The sequence below is a fragment of the Lissotriton helveticus genome, chromosome 1_2 (genome assembly GCF_964261635.1).
Source record: "Lissotriton helveticus chromosome 1_2, aLisHel1.1, whole genome shotgun sequence".
Taxonomy (NCBI): Eukaryota; Metazoa; Chordata; class Amphibia; order Caudata; family Salamandridae; genus Lissotriton; species Lissotriton helveticus.
Window position 1 is genome coordinate 2,271,511 of NC_136058.1, and position 21,797 is coordinate 2,293,307.

At 40.9% G+C, this 21,797-nt stretch overlaps 1 protein-coding gene across 1 annotated transcript in view; it reads right to left on the reverse strand.

Moving 5' to 3' along the window:
* The window catches only part of WDR47 (WD repeat domain 47), a 381,791-nt gene that overhangs the window by 243,545 nt on the left and 116,449 nt on the right, over positions 1 to 21,797 (reverse strand). Inside the window, exon 4 of the mRNA XM_078668245.1 lies at positions 5,921 to 6,005. Coding sequence (XP_078524371.1) covers positions 5,921 to 6,005 — 85 coding nt within the window. The remainder of the gene's footprint in view (positions 1 to 5,920; positions 6,006 to 21,797) is intronic.

The following is a 21,797-nucleotide window of genomic DNA, read 5'->3' on the forward strand; positions in this document are numbered from 1 at the left end:
ACCAACTCCAGTTTCCCTCCAGTCCCTGGATACCGATACAAGGACTCGGGTTTCAATTTAAAGGACTCTCATTTATTTTCTTCTGGTAATGCGTTTCGCCTGTCTCCACTGGCTTGCTCACACAGTTAACGGCCGCTGCCATATCTTCATTTAAAATGACAAGCTCCCAATCACGTGGTCCGCTACTTCCATGGCAATGGAAGACAGACTCTTTCACATTCGTGATTTCAACAACCATACCAGTGTTTGCGTGCTGGTCTTTTTTCAATCATTTTAAATTCATTTTTTTCACTTTTAATTTGTTGCAAAACTTGTTCAATAAATAGCGATAATTTGGAGTCTTTAATTTCCTGTACATGCAATATACAGTCAATGAAGAAAGCTTTTCCTTTTTGCTCAAATTCCATTAAAGCTGGGGTTTTAGGCAAGTGCCTGATTCATCCCACAGCTTTCAAACATACACATCATATAAATACATAAAAATGTGTATTCAAAATATATAAAAAAAGAGTTTCCAATATTAAAAACATAAAAGTGCATATTTAAATCATATGCATTTCATATGTTTCCAAAACTAAAAACCTCTAATAAGAATTCTTTATGCGGGTCAACTCGGTTAAAGTGCAAGTGCATCGTAAACAAATAACTTCATTTTCATATCGTCTATATGGGTATTGAATAAATAAATACACAATGTTGACTCAACAGACATTAAGTCAAAAGTGGTATAGATTAAAGTGCAAGTGCCTCTTTCAATCTCTACTCTAAAGTGCAAATTCAGACTTATAGTCAATACAGTACATATGATGATAAAGTGCAAGAGCTTAACCAGCAATTGATCCATTATTTGTCACCAATTTGGCAGCATTGAACCCATGGACCATATGAACAAATGCAAGTGCATTTTAAAATATATCTTCACAATGGCCTTCTCTCACAGTTTCCAATGATCCCACCTTTAAATAAATAGGTCATTTAGTTACATTAATATTACACCCTATTGACACCCTGACTCCAAATGCTAAAATCATACAATTTCTTTCAATTATTTTGCAACTTCCTTACAACACGTCTAACCCATTTGTCAATCTCATTATGGATTTAGGAGCTTGTTGTTAAAATGAGCCATCTCCTCTGGATACTGCTAGTGGCATAGGTGCACATGCAAATAGTTATCTGTATTCAAACAAGACGGGATACTGGTGTTGAACAGCATTATGTATTTTGATTCTAATTGTTGCAATTTTCTCTCTCTATTTCCCCCTCTTCTCATTTTTGGCACCTGGTCAACTGCAAAAAAGGTTAGATCTTCCAATTTGCCCTTGTGGATTTTCATTTATGTGCCGTGCCACAAGAAAAGTTTTATCATTGTTTTTGACTGCCCGCATGTGTTGGAGAATGCGAACATGGACCATGTGAATGGTGCTTCCTACATATAGCTTTGGGCAGAAGCACTGTAAGATGTAAACTACATGCTCACTTCGGCAGTTTAAAAAGCATCTAATTTTCCATGGATTTGCCATTAGCGGGGACATGACTGATTTGGCATTTTGGGCAATTGTGCAGGCTCTACACTTTTGACATTTATAAAAACCTGGGTTCACCATCAGCCAACTCTCCGGTTTTATTATTTCTGGACTACTGTCAACCAGCTTTTGTCTCATGGATTTAGCTTTTTTTTTTTTTAAAGTCATCTGCAGCCTCAGTTTTACCACTGTACTGAGCAATGGATCACTTCTTATTAGGTGCCAGTGCCTACTCACATAATCTCTTTGTGTGGTAAGCACTGTATCCAGTGATACGCCTTATTTCCTTATTGACCTGTCTTTATTTCTTCCTTCTTTTCTTTTGGTTTTAGTAGGACATCTCTTTTGATACCACTAACCTTCTGTGGTGCTTGTTTGAGAACCTGATCTTTGTAACCCCTTTCTCTGAATCTCCTACGTAGACTGTTGTACATATATACATACACAATGAAAAAATGTAAAGTGGGTTAAGTGGCATTGTAGTTAGGTATGGTAGTTCACCCGTCATAGAGAATTGAAGAAACTATAACTCGCAAACCCGTCATACAGAGTGTTGTCATTAATTATGTCATTTCAGATATTATTTGCGATGTTATCGATTATATCATAGAAGATTTAATGAGTGATGTGATATGTGAGATCATAAGCAGTGCATGGAGAGGGTACAAGTTAGAATTCCTTCAGTTAAATATAACAAGTGAAAGTAGTGCTTATTTTAGTTCGAAATGTTAAGTTTTAACTGACATTGTAACCTAACTACCACATTAACCTTTGCTTTTTTTCAGTGAATTTCGAAGATTTTATTTTTAATGTAAAGTAAGATATTATTACCATATTGGACTATAATGTCACAATAAACTTTGTTTTCTTTCCAGTCAATTTAAAAAATGATTTTAAAACATAAAGAAGGACTTTATTACCATACGTATATATGTCAACCCAGTCGCTCAAGGCATTGGCCGTGCACGACTTGGGGTTCGCCATAAGGACTGGCATGCGGCCAGATCCTGCACCCAGCTCCCCCCCCCACCAACTGGCTAAACCCCTGCCGCACAAGGTCTTTTTTTATTTTTTATTTTGGGAGCCAGCACATCTCACATACTGTGAGACGCTTTTTTGAGCACAGGGATCGCAGGACCCTAAAAAAATAATTTGTTCCAAAATTAACCTTCTTTCCTCATGACCTCCCCTATCCCTAACCTCTACCATTATACCTTAATTATTTTGAATTTTCAGGACACAGGGAAAGTATCCGAGTTCTAAAATGGCGGTCCCAACATTTCTGTTTATGTTCCGGCCTGCCAATCAGAGCAAGTACTTTGGCTGGACTCGCAGCAGCCTCTCGCTCTCATGACAGCAAGATGGCCGACGTGAAAAAAAGGACCTTTTGACCAATCAGGTTGCCTCATTATTTGAAGATTAATGCCTGCAGGAATCTCACGAGACTCTTGAATACCCAACCATCCGGATATTTATATATTTTGAACCTTAATTTCTCAAAAGCTACTGAACAAATTTTACACCAAATCACAAAAAACACACTTTCTGGGTAAAGATCTGGCTTTCTGCCAAACTTAGTCTAATTCTGTTCCTCTGTTTTAGCTGTAGCACGGTCTAAAATTACCTATGGAAATGGCATGGGAAAATTGTGTTTTGCAGCCCCCTTTTACTTGGTTACTCTATAATGGATAACCCCAAAACTTTCCAGGAAATAGCGGAGGTGGATAAACTGTTTGTTTTTTTGTTCGTTTTTAAGTTTCGTCAATATTTGTCAAACTGTGCCAAACTTATTAGCAAAATATGTTACTGTCTGTCAATCAAATCGCTTGGCTAAGTCCAAATATCTATACATTTTGAACCTTAATTTCATTAAAACTACCAAACAGATTTACATCAAATCACAAAAGCATGTTTTTTCCGAGTAAAGATCTAGCTTTCTGGCAAATTTAGTGTAATTCTGTTAAAGCTGTTTTTTCTATACCGCTGCTCAGTTTCCTTTGGAATACTGCATTAGGAAAACGCATTTCGGGACGCCACCATCTCCCTTTCTTCTTGGCCTGCAGCTTTCCAGGAAGGACACGAGGTGATTGAGATTTTTTGGGGAAAGCTTCACGAAGATTCGTCAAACAGCTCTAAAGTTATTAACAAACCAAAAAAATCAATTTCACATGAAAACGTGTTCCTAACTAGAAGTACCCATTGGAGACCGCCACTGGACTGGGTAATTCAATAACTAAGAAGCCTGACCAATAAGGGGAAACATGCGGAGTATTGGTGTTAGACCTTGTCTGCCTTAGGGTGGTCTTACCTCCAACTTTATGCCTCCCTTCTTTATTTTTTGCTAAACTCGCTTTTGCCGGCCTTCGGTCTCCCATGTCCTAGTAGTGAAAAACTCTTACATTAGTTTCTCACTTTTGCAAGGCCTACCTCTCACATAATATAACACTTGAGTTACTGCATTACATTTTATAAGTGTAAATTCCAAATTGGAACAGGCAACCAGTTCATGTTCGGTGTCTTTGGATTCCTAATTTAAAATCCCAACTTATGGGAAATTTATGGGGAAGTTATGGGGAAGCCACTTTTAGAAAGTTGGCATTTTCCTGCCTTAGACATTTAGTGCCTGTAGCCGGTCTCTCGTCACATGACTGGGTGTAGCTCACTGGACATTGTGAATTCCTCCTGGACAGCCACATAAATTAGGGAGCTTAGGTGTGCCAGGAAAGGCTATCACTGGCAGGATGGGAGGGAAGAGCTGGGCAGAGCCTCATTTTGACCTGAATAGGCTGTGTCCTGTCTTCACACAAAAGGATGTATACACCCTGTAGTTAGTCTGGAGCCAGGACAGGTAAGGCAGGATGCCTGGGGACTACAAGGTGAAACCTCTAGAAGTTTCTCCCCTACTTCAAAGGAACAATGGGTATAAATACTGGACTTCGCACAACACCACTTCAGTACACCTCTGGACCTGTGGATACTCTGTCAAGAAGAAGGTCTGCAGTACTGATGAAGGACAGCCTCTCTATTGGGCTGTACTCTGCTGGACTACTGCCTAGCTGTGCTCTGTTGTGCTGACCTGCTACCTGCTACTCTACAGGCTGGGTGAGAAGGACTGGACCTACATCTCTTGTACCCAGAACCCAGAGTGACTCCAAGGGCTAGTTGGTCAGCCTCCTGACTTAAGCCTGAGGGACAGAAGTCTTCAACAACCTTGCACCGGCCCCTGGACTCTTCCATCTAAGAGTCTACCCTGCCAAGTGGTGCCCCCCTCCCCCCCAGTTCTGGACACCTGGAAGTGGGCTTAAGGTATTTTGCCAGCTTCTGTGGCTCTAGTGGAATAAATACATCTCATCTGTTGCGCCGCGCAACCCCAAGCTTAACTGACACATCTCTGCTGCTGCGTGGATTGAACCCTTTACAAAGACCCACATTGCATGGCAACCTGCATCTCATTGGGAACCGCCTGTGTGTGTTGCATCCTCGGTGTAGGCCCTTGCATCCCTCGTTGACGGCAGCCTCGACAACGGACTGTGCATCACAGCCTTGCAACTCCTCCCAACTGATGCATCACCCAGAATGCACGACACACTCGCAACTCCGCACTTTAAAATCAAATATCTCCCGTTCTACTGGTTGGATTTAGGTCATTTTGGTCTAGTTTATTTATAAAAAATTACTCTATATTTCAAAATCTTTTGTGGTGTGTATTGACTGTGTTACTGTTTGAGGTGTTGCACAAATACTTTATACATTCCCTATGAGTTAAGCCTGTCTGCTCTTTGCTAAGCTACCCAAGGGTTGAGCACAGGTTAATTTAGGGTTTGCTTGCAAGTCAACTTCACACTGAGAAGAATTGTGGTTGCTGCTTTGAAAGGGTTTGACCCCCTCAACCAGTAACCCAATTTAGACAAATTCCTAGTACCCTACGGGCAATTCAAATTTCTGATAAAAGAACTGGAAGAAAAAGAATGTGAAGAAAAATACAGAATCTTAAAAATATTTTCATCTAACTGATGCATGAAAAATTTCGAAAATCTCCTTTTTTCTGAGTGACAGCACCAATTTACTTATTTTCTTTTTTTTATATAAATAACCCTTGCAACAATTCCAGTTTCATCTCACCCAAAACCTTAGTAATCTGTCAAATAAAAATTTTCTGTCACTCTCAGTGGCCATGCTCCATTAGCAATGTGTAATCTGCCGACGATTCATGCAATTACATGGAGAGAAGAAAAGAAAATGTAACGAAAGTGGTATTTCAAATGAATTGATAACTATAAAATTTCAAACCACCTGGTCACTCTTGATAGTTAAACCATGCTGCACACAAATTGTTATGTAACAACCACAAGACTAAACAGTATTTAACAAAATATATAAATGGATAATCTTACGTGTTGTGGCTCATCTACTGAGGACATTACATTGTTTACACACAAGGCTTCTAAAAACTTCTGTTTCAGTATAATGTATCGAAACCTAACAGAAAAGGAAATAATGTAAGAAGAATGTTAAAACAGCCACAAATTACAAGGGAAACACAATAAGAACTTGCATTTTAAGCAGTATGTTGCAAGCAGACATCTAAAAACAATTTTTTAAATATGAATCATGTTAACAGATAAAGGGAACATTAACTCATCAGAAATCTCAGTCATGGGTATTCTGAATCTTTCTTACAATGTTTACAGAGTCAAAAGGCAGGTGCACACTGATTTATTCCAGGTACTCCTTAAGAGAAAACCAAGCCTGCAAAGAAGACTCCGCTCTGTTTGTAGTGACAGATGAAGCAGGTCTATGCCATGGCCAGTCCGAAGTAACCAGAATGACTGTCATCTTGGACTGGCTCCCCTTGAAATACATTTGAAAATTTAGGGGAAAAAATATTAAACTAAAACCAATGACCACTATATCAAAAGAGCTTTCCCATAGGAAATTATGTAGGCCTGTAGTGTAGTTCCTATTATCCCAATAGGTTCTGCGCATTGGAATAATATCTTCAATAGTATAGACGTAGGACTGTGGTTAACTAGGTCTTCTACTGACGATATTAGACTTAAAGTTATGTGTGCCAGCTAGCTCAGAGTTCACTAGAAACTTTCTCGAATAGGCAAGGAGGAGTTTAACCTCCCTGGATAGACAAGAAGGGATTTAGTTTCTGACAACCATAGAACATGACAACTTTGCTCTCCCCTAATCAAGAGTATATCTCTAGAGTCGTGTGAAAACAAAAGACAACTATTTTACTCAGTCAGTACGTGCATTCTTAGTTTCACCAGTTTGTAGAGAAATAAGAGATGGGCGTGTTTCAATAAAAAATGTTATTTATTGATCAGTCTCTTTTCTCATACAAGAGAAATGAATCGCTATTATTGCAATACTTATAGTTAAGTAAAGTGCATACAGTAAAAACAGAATTATAAAATAATACTGTAAAAGCATTTATATGGTTTCTTAGCCATATGATACTTAAAATGGATAAAAGATATACATACATATATACATTGACTAATCGCTCTCAACTGGTGCTTCCAACTACGCCTACCCCGGTGTACCTGACCTAAGCCTAATAATTGGGCGGGAGTAAATAAGTAGCAGTTTAAGTTAAGTTTGGTTTGCCAAGGATCTGACTCAAGAATTCTCTGTAAGGGGTTAGTCAGTTCAGTACCTGGGATTTAGAAGGCTGGAGGGTTGGTATCTCTGTCTTAGGACTCGATATCCCAGTTACCCGCGAGGGCGGCTGGAAACGCCGGAGGCTGGATTTCTCGGCAGGAGAAAAGGCAGCGTCTCTCTCAGCGCGTCAAAAGGGAGGGGCAGCGTCCGTGGGCTTTTCTGCATCAGCTGGGCTCTCCGGCAAGTAGCGCTGCTCCAAGCTCGTCACCACCGTGTCTCTGCTTAGGGCAGCGGTGGTATATTTATACCTGAAAGGTGCCGAGTTTGACGTAAGGATGGACATAAGACGTCAGTAAGAATGTCATAAGGACTGGTCGTTCTTACATTCTTTGCAGGAGTTCTCGAGCGAAATCAAAACAATAGCTGCGGGGGATTTCCCAGGTCTGCTGGAGGTTTGATTTGTTTTGAGAACTCGGTGTGCTTTCTAGGGGGCTGGAGGGATAGTGCTTGCTTAATGTGACAGCATGCGCCATGACCTAATCTGAAAACGGGTTTCTGTGCCGTTGTATGGACATTAGTGAATTAATAACCGGACAAGGGTCAGAAATAGGAGTATCAATATAGGTACCTAGATAAACACACTACACCCACTCCACGAATTTATGTACATATTTACTAAACTAAGCAATAGTAAACATAACTAACAGTGCATGTGTATACCGAACCACCCCAAAAATAATTTTGTTTGTTTTGAAAAATGGCGTATGCAAAATGCACGAAATGAGTATAGGTACTGTATGCATTCAAGCAGTATAATCATTCAAAAAGGAGATGCACATTTTATATCGGCATGAATGATTTGCGAAATTACACATGAAATGGCTCTCGATTACAGAAAAAAATTGCGAGACCATCTCATCACATATAAACACAATTAATTGCATATAAACTAGAGGTTGAGGTAATGTAATGTCTCTAGAGAATTCCTAAGAATAGAAGCTCTGTTCTCTAAGAATAGTTTTACTTTAAGCAGAAGATAAGTGCCAAAAAGGTAAACATTTTGGAATTGGAAAAAAAGTTTTCGCTTTTCAGGGGAGAAGAAAAAAAAAAATAGTTCACAGTTACTTTGTTTTCAAAAGACTGAAGGCCAATTTTAGAGTTCAGGGAACGCCATGTGCAAGTTTGTTTAAAGTTATTCTCTCTGTTCCGGTGAAAACATCATTTCTGACAGACTCTCGAAAAAACAGTCTACAGCTTCTGGTGAAAGTTCGACTAGGTTAGAAAATGTCGCTATCACGCAGTCATGCGCATGATTGCTTTCACTGATGGTTCGATCAGAACTGCTTACAGAAGGTCGTACCTGGTCGATGCTGCTTTCATCTTGTACTTCACTACCCTTCAATCGTAGTGGTGAAGTCTCCACGAATGCCGTCATCAGGATAGGTAGCCACTGGGGACAGCACAATGCATGAGCCTTTACTGGACCCAACAAAGTATCTGCATCCAATGGTACTTCCGATTGTAGTGTAAGACAGGTGTCCAACACGCATTCTTCGCCGCATAGCATGCACCTTAATACAGGCATAACACAATTCTGCCAGATGGGTCTGAATGAAAGAAACCAGGTCATATTTAGATCTCGTAGCCGGGCTAAGCCAAGGACTTTAGTTATGCGGTCCCGGTAGCGGATAGCTAGGATCGTTTCTTCCATTGTTGCTGGAGTCTTGTCTGTGACATGGCTTGTCATAACGAAGCAAGAGTAGCAAGAATAAAATGCCTGCTACGAGTCCCAACAGGAGTGGAAGTCCGCCAAAGATGGAATGGATGAAATTTGGAAAAATACCCAGGATAGCCTTGAATGGGGTTAAAGCTCCTGGAAAAACTGTCTTAAATACACTTGCGATACCACTTGTATCAGAAATATTTAAGATTTCGTTCAGCATTTCTGCGAAGTGTAGGGGGCAATTTGTTGATAACATTGAATGAATCTCTGCCGTTGTCCTTGCAACTTGGAGATCATACGTTTCTTTTGATGACGTCAACTGGGTTGGCGTCTGTAGAAGCACAGTCTTCATTCTGCTTAAAGTATCAATATGAATAGAAGAGATTTTTAAACTGGGCCATAACCTTCCCTCCCTATCTGGAGCATCATTCGGGAACAACACTCTTTCACAGCACATGACCCTGGAAGTCACGCTTACAAGATAAGGTTTTCCTGGCAGTAAGCCACAACATCTGTGATCTACAATTAGAATGTAACTCCCGTTCGAAAGTCTTCTAAAGAATGGTTCTATTTGTGTTGCAGGTGTGCCTAACTGGTGACATGAAAGGATATTTGAAGTCCCTTCACAGGCCCCATGCAAACTAATACCCTGACACAGAAGTATGCCACTTAGTGATTTTTCACAATTATTACCACTAAGAAATACACTCTGTCCGTTATTTCGGACACATGTGTGTGTATAGGGCAAGTTCCATGTGGACTTAATGTATCCTTTACCCAACCTTTCATACTGGCCTGCCTGTATATATTTTTGGCGGTATTGAAACTGGAAAGTTGTTATCGGAATATTTATTATCCCATGTATTATCCATTCAATGACAGGTCGTTCTGACATTGTCAATGGTAATCTCTCAAGTTTTTCAATGCTCAGAATTGTATAGTCAGCACCCTTTTGTGCCAAACTGATTTGTTTATCAGTAAGGTTAAAGATATTAAATAGTGACGTTGTGTTGATTAGACGCCAAGGCACATAGCCTGAACGCAGATTTTGTAACGTCCAGCCAAGCTGTACAATAGAACGTAATTGAGACTGACCGTGTTGCAACATCAGTAAGTCTTGTTCTATTATATCGATTGCAGAAGATACAATACTGTCCAGTGAATATATTCTGGAAGACAGAGTCATTGACCCATTGTCTACAACAGAAAGTGATTTTTCCAAATTAACATGGTCAATTTCCCGTATTTTTTCTGCTGTCTCAATTTGAGTTACTTTCCAAGCTTCGTTGTAAGCTGCATATATAGAGGCCGCTATGAAACGTTTTAGACGCTGTTTGCGTGGTCCCATGATGAAATCACGCAAGTCGGCACCTTCTTTAAGTAAAGTTAAGTGTTGCTTAATTTCTGACAGTGTGGATGTATGTAGCCATTGAAGGCAGAGTTTTCCCACACTGTAAGTAGTTACAATCCCTGGATGTTGTCTCTGGGAGTATCTTGGGTCTGGCCTGGTCAATGTGAACGCCTGTATTTTGTTCAGGAATCTGTCTTGACAGTTATTTGTGTCTGTGGGCCAGATCAACCATTGTTTCCAATCAGCATGTGTTCTGTTTTGGTTTAAAATATGGGATACGTCTATCTCAACCTCCGTAGTGTTATTACTGTTAGGTGTTGGTTTTGGAATAGACGGTTTATTTAAGTCTTTAATTTTGGCTAGGCCAAGACAGGATGTCTGTTGAATTGTATCATTCAAAAAAAAATTTGTTCTGGGATCATGCAGGCTCTAAATAATGATTCTGTACCTTGCACTTGCCAATCTTTTGTGCCCCAGATCGTTTTTGTTTCAATGTTATTGTTCCAGAAATCAAAACCGAATGTATTCATTTTTTCAAAAAATGAGTCTGAATATATCAATTTTGTGTTTGTAAGCATGGTTTTCACTCCTGTCTTATTTAACAATTTGAAATAAAATGATTCTGCATTACTTGTGCTGAACCCTGAACAGTATGAATATTTATCAAAAAATGTCTTTGAACTGCCTTTTGGTGGAGTTGCACAATGTTCCCATTGGTTAAAATTTAAAACATTTCTAGGTTGAGTAGATTTATGCAGATAATGGTTACCATAATGGTTGTAACAAAACATTTGATCGTAATTAGATGAACCTTGCAAATAATTATGTTCTGTAAATTTAGCTGACATTACTAGATCAGACATCATATCATTAATACTTTCAAAGTCCCAATCATCAGCAAACGTGCTTGGTTTTACAAAGTCACTTAATGAAATCTTGAATTGATGAGGATACTTCAGGAGCTCAACCGGACCATAGATTTCGTAATCAGTTTTGTCCCATGCTACCCCACCGGGTATAGGATTGGCTGTGAAGTTTACTGAAGAAAGTTCTCTTTTCTCGATGTGTGAAGACTTGTGTGGTTTCAGGACCAAGTTGATGTTCTGACTTGCTGTGTCCATTGTAGCATATTTTCCCTCAATGAAATGTCCCAAGCATAGTACCATGATGAGCCAAAGTATGAGGATGAATACTCCTAGTGCCACCCAAAGTTCAATCCATGGAGAAATTAGATAGGTTTCTTTTAGTTGATGAAAGAGTTCCTTTGCTTTATCTTTAAAAGTTTTTATTGTCGGCTGTTCTTCAGGTTCACTCAGATCTTCAGAAAAATCATCGAAGTTGATGAAGTAGCCGGATTCTTATTTATTTATTTATTTTATCAACTTATATGGCGCAACAGCTACCCAAAAAGGGTTTCCCGGCGCCTGACACAGCCTGGTAGAAAATGTAGACAGCAAAAGTGATCAGATTACTGGTTAAACAACCAGGTTTTTACCTCCTTTCGAAACCTGAGAGGATTTTGCTCTTTGCGTATTTGAATTGGGAGTGTATTCCAAATGACGGGACCCAGGTAGGCGAAGGATTTGCCTCCCATCCTGGCCAGCTTGAATCTGGGGACACAGAATTTTTCAGCTGCTTTAGATCGTAAATTCCTATTGGGGATGTAGGGGGAAGCTAGTGCCTGCAAATATTTCGGAGCGGTACCTGCCTTGATTTTAAACATATAGTTTAGGGCTTTAAACCTAATGCGATTCTCCACCCTCAACCAGTGCAGTTCACGCAGGTAAGGGGACACGCTGCAGTTTTTAGGTATGCCACAAAGAAGACGAGCAGCCGCATTTTGAACAATCTGCAGTCTTTTTGTGACTGCTTTGTTTGCACCTAGATACAGGATGTTCCCGTATTCAAGCCGAGATGTAATTAAGGCATTGACCACCGTTTTCTGCATAGGGCTAGGCAGCATCCACAGGATCTTCTTGAGCCATCTCAAGATGGTAAAACAGATGCTCACTACTTTGTTGACTTGCTGTTTCACGGACAAGGAATTGTCCAGGATTACCCCCAGATTTCTAGCCTGTGGCACTGGTGTCGGGAGATTTCCCATCTGGGCAGGCCAATGTAATGAGTTCCAAAGCTCTGGTTGCCTGCCCAGAAGGAGAATCTCCGTCTTATCTCCATTAAGTTTCAACTGGTTTGTTGACATCCAGTTGAAAATGGATAGCATGCCAGTTTTAAGGAGAGATGGAGAAGAAGTTTGGGGTTCAGATAGTGAGAACACAATCTGAGAGTCATCGGCATACGACATGAAGGTTAGACCCGCTTTTTCCACAAGATCCGCTAGGGGTCTAAGATATAAGTTGAAAAAGAGCGGCCTAAGGATGGAGCCCTGCGGTACTCCATGAGGGGAATTGAAAATTCCCGAACATGCCGCTGCCGATGATATTTGAAAGGTCCGATGACTCAGGAATGATCTAATCCATTGCAGTGCGTTTCCACCAATTCCATTTTTTTCCAGTAGAGCAATTAGCCTTTTATGCGATACGGTGTCAAAGGCTGCGCTTAGGTCAAGTAAAATAAGCGCAACCGTTTGACCACCATCGAGGAGTTTCCTCATGTCTTCAGAAACACCCAAAAGGGCAGTTTCTGTAGAGAAACCCGCTCGGAAACCTGACTGGGTGGAGTGAAGTAAAGCATTTTCCTCTGAAAAAAGCGTCAGTGCTAAATGCACGTGTCTTTCCAGGCATTTGGAAAAAGCAGGAAGGAGTGAAATAGGCCTGTAATTGGCCAATTTATCCGGATCGGCTGTAGGTTTTTTCAATAAAGGTGTTACTATAGCATGTTTCCATATCTTTGGCACTGTGGAAAGCTCTAAAGATGAATTTAGGGTGTCCGCAATGATTTTAAGGGCAGGTGTATCAAGTAATTTTATTATCTTGATAGGAATAGGATCCTGTGGAGAACCAGATTTTATCGTCTTCATAATTGAGATGAGAGCATCAGTTGTAATAGGGGGCCATTTTTGAAGGGTCTGATTTATGGTCGGAGTATACTCCCAGTCTTCCTTAGGAGCGATTGTCACAGTGTTTTTGTCTATCTCGACAATCAGATTGTCAATTTTATCAGAGAAAAATTGAGCTAAATCCTGGCATTGCTTCGTATTTAGGGGCGGCGTTGGAGCAGTAGTTTGAGCCCCTGCGAGATCTTTAACTGTATTAAACAGCGTTTTTGATTTATTCGCCGCTTCCATTATGGTCGTGGCTACATATGTCGTGCGAGCTTTCCTACAAGCAGTATGGTAGAGATTTCTAGCTTGATGATACCTGTTTTTTTTTTTATCAGGATCGAAATCTCTGCGCCACTCTCTCTCAAGTGCCTTGCATTTAGTTTTTCCTTCCTTAAGAGAGTCAGGAAACCAGGGAGCCGGGGGACGATGTATGTTCCCCCTGGTCTTAGTCTGGGTTAAACAGGCATCTGCAGCATTGGTGAGCCATAGTTGAGTGGCCATGGCAATGCTTTCCATATTGTGATTTTTATTTGGGGGATGTGAATTCAGGTTCGCGTTAAGCTTGGAGATGTCTAGAGCTTTCCAGTTTTTCCTCAGAGAAGGCAATGACCTGTATTGGTCTGTTGAGGTAGTGGGTATAGTAAGAACGACTTTAACTAGAAAATGGTCTGACCACCATACAGGGATATTTTCTATCCAATTTAGTGAGGGAAGGTTTGATAATATCGGGTCAAGTAGGTGTCCTGCCCTGTGGGTGGGCCCTGAGTTAATAAGGTGAATGTTAGTGGCTAAAAGATCATCCAGCAAATTCATGCATGTTGTATTCGATTTATCTTCTAAATGCAGATTCAAATCTCCGATAATAGAGAAGTTTTTGGATGTTAATATAAAAGGGGTAATATGATTTGCTAGTTCAGTAGCCCATTTGGTGCCATTTCCAGGAGGCCGGTACATAAGAATACCGGACAGCGTGAAATTTGGATTTAGACATAATTTAGATGATGCCGCCTCACTGTCAGGTATAACTATCGAATCAAATGTGCAGTTAACCACTTGGATGCTAAGCATCAGCTGGCACTTCAATGTAATTTCCATTGAAGTCAATGGAAACTCCATGACGAGTTACCCTTGTCATTAGCACTGAAGGGGTTAAATTGCTTATTGTAAACGATCGCAATTCCACCTCCGGTTTTAAGGGTTCTATCCAATCTGGCGATCGCGTAGTTGGGAGGAAGGGCCATAGCTATATCAGGCCCTGAACCTTCATGTAGCCAAGTCTCCGTGAGAAACAAGGCGCTAGGTTTGTCGTCCATTAACAGGTCGAAAATCTCAACCTTATGCATAGGTAGGGATCGACAATTTAGACTGTAGAACAAGTGGTTTTCGTGAGTAGGGAGTACTGGCTTCACCTGCTTACTACGTCTAGTTCTACGAGGGGGGTAGGGCTGATAGGGTGTAAATGTGTAGCTACAAAAAGGGCAGGTAGCAGCGCCCAGATGAGGGATTTCAAGCCAGGTGCAATTGTCATGTTGAACGGGGCGCAAAGATTTTAATAGGTCAGATGACATTACCTTAGAGAGCCTGAGTAGAGGAGTATAATGACTAGCCCCGTGTCCCGTACTGGCACGGACGGGCACAGACGGGCTCGTCTTTGGCGTGTCTTCGGCGCGGATGCTGCGCGTTCTCGCTGCGCGTATTAGACATCCTCAGTGTTTTGTAGGGGCCGCGCTATCAGTCAGCACCGCCTCCCACCGCTACAACCAATCACTGCCTGGCAATGTGAGAAGCCCGGAAGTAAGCCTGCACCCTCCACAACAAACAAGCCGAGCGCTTGCGGTGGACCGGGGTGACCGGGGCGGCAAGATTCGCCACTGGAAAGGTTCAACACAACTAACGTGGATGTAAGATTTCTCCAATGAATTAAAATCAAGGTACAAGAAAAATACAATTTACAAGTAAAATAAACGCGCTTCGTGCAAATTAGCAAATCAATTTACGCAGAGCGCAATCAGCTTCAGTTCACGCTAGGAGCGATAGGCGATCACAAGTGTCTTTAGACTGAACGCCTGGATACTCTGGGGCTTTGTAGGGGCCGCGCTATCAGTCAGCACCGCCTCCCACCGCTACAACCAATCACTGCCTGGCAATGTGAGATGCCCGGAAGTAAGCCTGCACCCTCCACAACAAACAAGCCGAGCGCTTGCGGTGGACCGGGGTGACAGGGGCGGCAAGATTCGCCACTGGAAAGGTTCAACACAACTAACGTGGATGTAAGATTTCTCCAATGAATTAAAATCAAGGTACAAGAAAAATACTATTTACAAGTAAAATAAACGCGCTTCGTGCAAATTAGCAAATCAATTTACGCAGAGCGCAATCAGCTTCAGTTCACGCTAGGAGCGATAGGCGATCACAAGTGTCTGTTCTATCAATTGTTTCAATTGCTTCTGGATTCCTTTTTGCTTTAGGTATTTGCTTTGTTTCATTAGCATAGTCTGTGGTTACAGCATTGTAGACTGGTGTTTCTTGATTTAAGATTTTAATTTGGGTTTCAAGAGGTCTAAGTTCCATGGCTATGTTGCATAGTCCTTGTTGTTTCACTGTAGGTTTATCCATTGTGATTAGTCTTTCAGTTTGAACCTCTGTGTTTGTAGCAAACTTTGGTGTTCTACTACTTCTTGGGAGTCCACTTGGCCTACTACTTGTTATCGGCCACATGATTGTGGTTTAACCAGGTCGATCGATACAACTCGGTTCTCCTTTTTACCAGCAAGGGGCGGTAGTACTACTGATCTTGTCCCGTTGACAGACAAGACAGGAACTGCTTTTCTGTAAGAAGGCCCAAATTCCTTCTTTACCGCAATCTTCTCTCTGACCAGATCCCCGATTTTTGGAATCCAGACAGGCCTTGCTGGGACAGGTGGTTTCTCTTCAGTGGTTATTGGCTGCTGTTTCAATTTTATGTTGCTCAGGTCTTTTCTTGTTTCGTTTAAGTCCTGTAAAATAGCCAAACGATCTTTGATATCAAAGCATTTTTCTTTAACCACTGAAGTTTGACTATCAAGGTCCTGGATTAACATTCTAGTCCCAAACAATAGTTCGTACGGACTGAGACCTCTCAGAGAATTTCTTGGCAGATTATTAAGACTACGTTGGACACTTATTAAATGTGTGACCCACCCAGCTCCTGAACCTAATACCTTTGCTGTTATAGATTGCTCTATGCCCTGGTTTTTTCTTTACACCATCCCGTTTCCCTCAGGAAGGAAGTTACAAGAGTACCGCAATGCAATGCCCATTCTGGTCATGGCCGCCTTATAAGCTCGAGAGCTAAAAGCAGGACCCTGGTCAGAATGTAGCATGCCAATTGCGTATATGCCATTATAGACTCGCAAATCTTTGTATAACAGTTCAGACGTCAGCCGAGAGCTGGGGTCTACATTTTAAGTGATGATAGTCTCAAATAATATACATTGGGACGCATGTTTATTGTTTAATCATGCGAATAGATCGCTTTGTGCTTTCTATTGTGTGTTCTGGCACTACCTCGACCGGTTCGCTACTGCGATCTCTGTTGCAGTTTTCACAATTTTTTGCAAATTTGTGATTATCCACGCTCATCCCCGGCCACCAATATTCTGATTTTAATTCTATCAAAGATTCTTTGATTGTTTGATGCCTTAAACCTAATCCCATATGTGCTTCTTGTATTAAGAAGCCTCTCCTCTTCCTGTTTGGAATTACTCTATCCCCCACTCCAGGGATTCGAGCAAAAGGAACGGAGTTTGCATCGATTATGTATGTATAATTGAGTGGATACAATAGGGGTAGCGCTGAGCAGTCGCCTTTTGATGACGTTTTTACCGCCAGCATTGTTTCCCCGTCAATGTATTTTACTGAACGCTTTTTTGTAGCTACGGAAGCCGATTTAGTTGTTTCCGCTGTGGCTGTCTCAGCCAATGAATTCCCTGCAACGTGAACGCCATCACGCTGATGACTCAGTGAGTGTATCACGTGAGTCTTTGGTAGTTCTTTCTTTAAAAGAACTATTTGTTCCCAAAGCGATTTTTGCTTTATTGTGGCACCTGTGTCATCTTTGTACCCGTTTTCAACCCATTTCTGCAAGTCGTTATTGTATGATTTGACGCAGTAATATGAATCGCACACTATTAGTGTCGGGAATTCGCGACCCGCATTATCTAGCGCCATTTTTAACGCTATTATTTCAGTTTGTTGTTCTGAATTATTTTCCACTGAGTGTGTTTTTGTAAACAGAGGTTTCAATTTACCTTCGCGCCACACGTCTTTTGTAATCTCGCATGTGGCGTTGTATGCTTGCTCTCCCCATACTGAGGGTTGAGCATGTCCGTCTGTATGTATTACACAGGCGTACTGTCGTATGGGCAGAATGTCGATTGGCAGAGGATATTCTCTTTCATATTCTAGATTTTTTAATTTTGTCATTTCTGGATCAAAATAGTATTTCACTCTGTCTGTAGCAAGAGAATATTCCCATTGTATCCATTTCGGATTTAGTGCCATTGTAGGTAAATTACATGGGCTTGTTAATGCCTCAAAGGCTGATTCTGCTGTTCTGACTGTAATCTGTCTGCCTTCAGCTTGGTTTCTTTCTCTTGCTACAGCTGTTTGAACCGCGTGTACAATGTTTTCCTTAATGCTGAATGTTTTTTCAGCTTCTGTGTACAAATGTGATTTGTATGCTATTGGTACCTTTTCTCCCTCATTAGAGGTTAGGTATGTGAATCCGCATCTTCCTGGGATGACTCGAATCACAAGGTTGCGTGTGTTATCGCGTGTTTGCAGTTTTGTTTTAACTAACATGTCTGTAAAGATCTCAAAATTTCTGTGTGTTTTTGAGTCCAATTGATTCTTTTAAAATCTGGTTTTATTAGATCATAGAGAGGTTTAACCCTCTCTGCATAGTTTATAATGTAAGTTCTTCCGAAATTCAGGAAACCTAGAATTGATTGCACGTTTTTCAGTGTTCTAGGTGCTTGGATTACATCACATTTCTCTAGGAAATTGTCAGCCAGGCTTTTGCCTTCACTTGATAATTCATATCCTAAAAATAGGACAGTCAGATGGGCAATTCTTGACTTCTTGAAGTTGAATTTGTAACCCTCTGCTGCGAACCCAAGTATTATGGTGTTCACTCTTTTCAAGTGAGTATCCAAGTCATCATCTGTTAGATAGATGTCATCGACATAAGATAATGCCTCATCATCATATATTTGTAGTAACTCTGTTACTCTCGCTGAGAATAATCCCGGGCTGTTCTTGAACCCTTGGGGCAAACGACAGAAATTTTTCTGCGAGCCATTTATTGAGAAAGCGGTCAAATATCTGCTTTCTGGTGCTATATTTTGACAAAAGAATCCATTAGAGATGTCTAATGTTGTTTTGTATTTTTTGCGCACAATGCTATTCATTAGTGCCGCACTGTGTGAGTTTTGTACTGCAAACGTTTTGCAGCATGAGTTAAGGTGTCTGTAGTCCAAAACTAGACGATCTGAATCATCTGGTTTGGAGACAGGAAACAAAGGATTGTTCATTTGTGAGGTGCATGTTTCAATCACCCCCTGGTATTCAAGTTGATCTAAGATCTCCCTGACCTGTTTTTTAGCTTCTTGCTTAATTGGGTACTGCCTCTGTGCAGTCGGTTGAGATTTTAACTGGATCTTGTGAGGAGGAGAGTCCTCATCCCATCCCACATGATTTTTATATAGTGCAGGAGCCTGGGCTACTGCCCACTTTCTTGCAAGTGTATATTTTTTATGAATTGGAATATGATTTGAGAAGGCAGGCATAATCATTTCTTCGCCATGAGGGCACTCCCTGACAAACTCTGGTGGCCAGTCTTTTTCAGCTAGAAGGATGTCATAGCCCTTGGAGAGATTATCCCAAAATAGACCCCATATTTTCCTAGTCTTATCTCCCTCTATACGTAAAGTTATTTCATATATTTTATGAGGTTTGCTAACTCTGGTATCTGCAGTTTCCACCTGAATGTACTCATTCGTGTCCACTGTCTCCAGATGATTCATCAGGATCTTGCGAGCTATGCTCACTTCTGCTGCGCTGTCTAGCATTGTCTGAGCCCACTCTCCGTTTTTCAGCTGAGTCCTCAGGATCCTTGGCATGTTTGATTATTTTAATGCTGGCTACCTTCTTCTTTGGAAATTGTAACTTTTTACTTTGATGAGCAGGTTCTTTGTCTTTGGACTTGACGTGCTCTTCCCTGTGTTCTGACCGTCATCTTCTTTCCGATTTCTACGAGGAAGTCTGAAAAGATCGAGAGGGACGTGTATCAATATCTTGATATCTATCAGGTTTCTTCAAATTATCCCTATTTCTAAGGTTGTATTTTTTCTCAGAGGGCTCCCTCTGGGGAGACTTGTGTCCTTGGTCCGGAGATCTTTCTCTCCGCCGAGAAGACCTTCCTCTGGACTGGAATCTTTTTTCTTTGGGAGTGGATTGTTTATTTCCATCCCCGTTCTTTTTTGAAGTGTTTAGATTATTTTTAATAAATACCTTTTCAGGATTTTCTATTAGTTGGGGTTTCACTGGTTTCCCACCCAAACTATCTCTTCCTAGTTCTTCATAGGATTTTTCTATGATTCTGGCAAGTTCAAATGGTTGTTCTGCTATATCTGTTTCCTTCAATCTCTGGCGGATTGCCACATTTGCTGCTTCCCCCTTTATGTTTGCTAGTAATATTGCCGAGACCTGCTTGAAGTCTTTCAGTAATTTCATACCCAGAGTTAAAGCAGGTTCTGGACCGTATTCATTTTGAATCTGTTTTAGCACCTCTGGTATTACCGCCATGGACGGAACACCATGTGTTTTTGTGTAAATGGAAGCAAAGACTGTACCCCAAGTGTCACAGTCCTCCACATGTGGTGCGATCCCCATTGGGAGACAGATAGTCAGAACTCTGTGTTTCTCAATAGGGGTGGTATCTGGAAATACCGCCTCTATTTGAGTGATTTTCTGTGCTAACCAGAATGGAATTTGTTCCCTTTTAATGGGTACTTTACCTAGACAGGACTGTATGTTCTGTGGTGTGATTTTATTTGTGTTCCCCTGATGAGGGGTCAGCTGTGGAATTTTAATAGCTGGTTGGACTGTTGAAGTCCGCATTACATATTGGACTAGTTGTCTGTGTATTTTAATCAGTTGTTTTAACGGTGTTAAAAGTTCTGGTATTGACATTTTTTCAATGTCTGGATGTGGTGTGTAGCTGGCTAGAACCGGCCACGTTGCTCCTGGTCTACCTAGTGGACCGAGCCTGGTGATGTGATCATTATGTTTTAGGGCGCCTTTAAACCAGAGCAGGTGCTCTTGGTATTTGAGTGGTATTTCCACCTCCTCGAAAGGGGTGTACTCATCCGGAGGTTCCTCTATCTTGCAATAATGGAACTCCTTTGTTACAGCGTTTGCTGCTGGAAAATTTATCCATGAATAGAATACCTCTGTCTGCCGATATTCGTGTGCCTCAATTACGAATATGACTGTACCACCTCTTGGTGTCAGTCCATTTTCTATAAGTTTTAAGGTTATAGTTTTTCTTATGCTGACCGGGATGAGTATTGCATCCGGGTCTTGCCGTACGAGACTTGTGTCTTCCGCTAGGAGTTGAGCTGCTACTCTAGCTGTCTCCCTTTCTTCTTCAGTTTCTGACATTTTACTGTCAAGAAGGGTTTTTGTTGCAGATCAGGTTTCCACGGAAACAAAGATTAGATGCACAATATTTTGGAACACTGTATCCTTCAACGTTGAATATACCAAAAAACCATACATAGGAGTCTCCTCCTACTAAGTTTGGCGGATTTAACCTTTCACCCACTCCAGACGTCTTTGGAGTTTTATGGAAAAAAGGGTCTGTGTGAAAAAGCACGACTGAGTTACTCTAATGTCTTGCGTTAGATTTATCGCCTATCCAAACCGTTGGGCGCCATGTAGTGTAGTTCCTATTATCCCAATAGGCTCTGCGCATTGGAATAATATCTTCAATAGTATAGACGTAGGACTGTGGTTAACTAGGTCTTCTACTGACGATATTAGACTTAAAGTTATGTGTGCCAGCTAGCTCAGAGTTCACTAGAAACTTTCTCGAATAGGCAAGGAGGAGTTTAACCTCCCTGGATAGACAAGAAGGGATTTCGTTTCTGACAACCATAGAACATGACAACTTTGCTCTCCCCTAATCAAGAGTATATCTCTAGAGTTGTGTGAAAACAAAAGACAACTATTTTACTCAGTCAGTACGTGCATTCTTAGTTTCACCAGTTTGTAGAGAAATAAGAGATGGGCGTGTTTCAATAAAAGATGTTATTTATTGATCAGTCTCTTTTCTCATACAAGAGAAATGAATCGCTATTATTGCAATACTTATAGTTAAGTAAAGTGCATACAGTAAAAACAGAATTATAAAATAATACTGTAAAAGGATTTATATGGTTTCTTAGCCATATGATACTTAAAATGGATAAAAGATATACATACATATATACATTAACTAATCGCTCTCAACTGGTGCTTCTAACTACGCCTACCCCG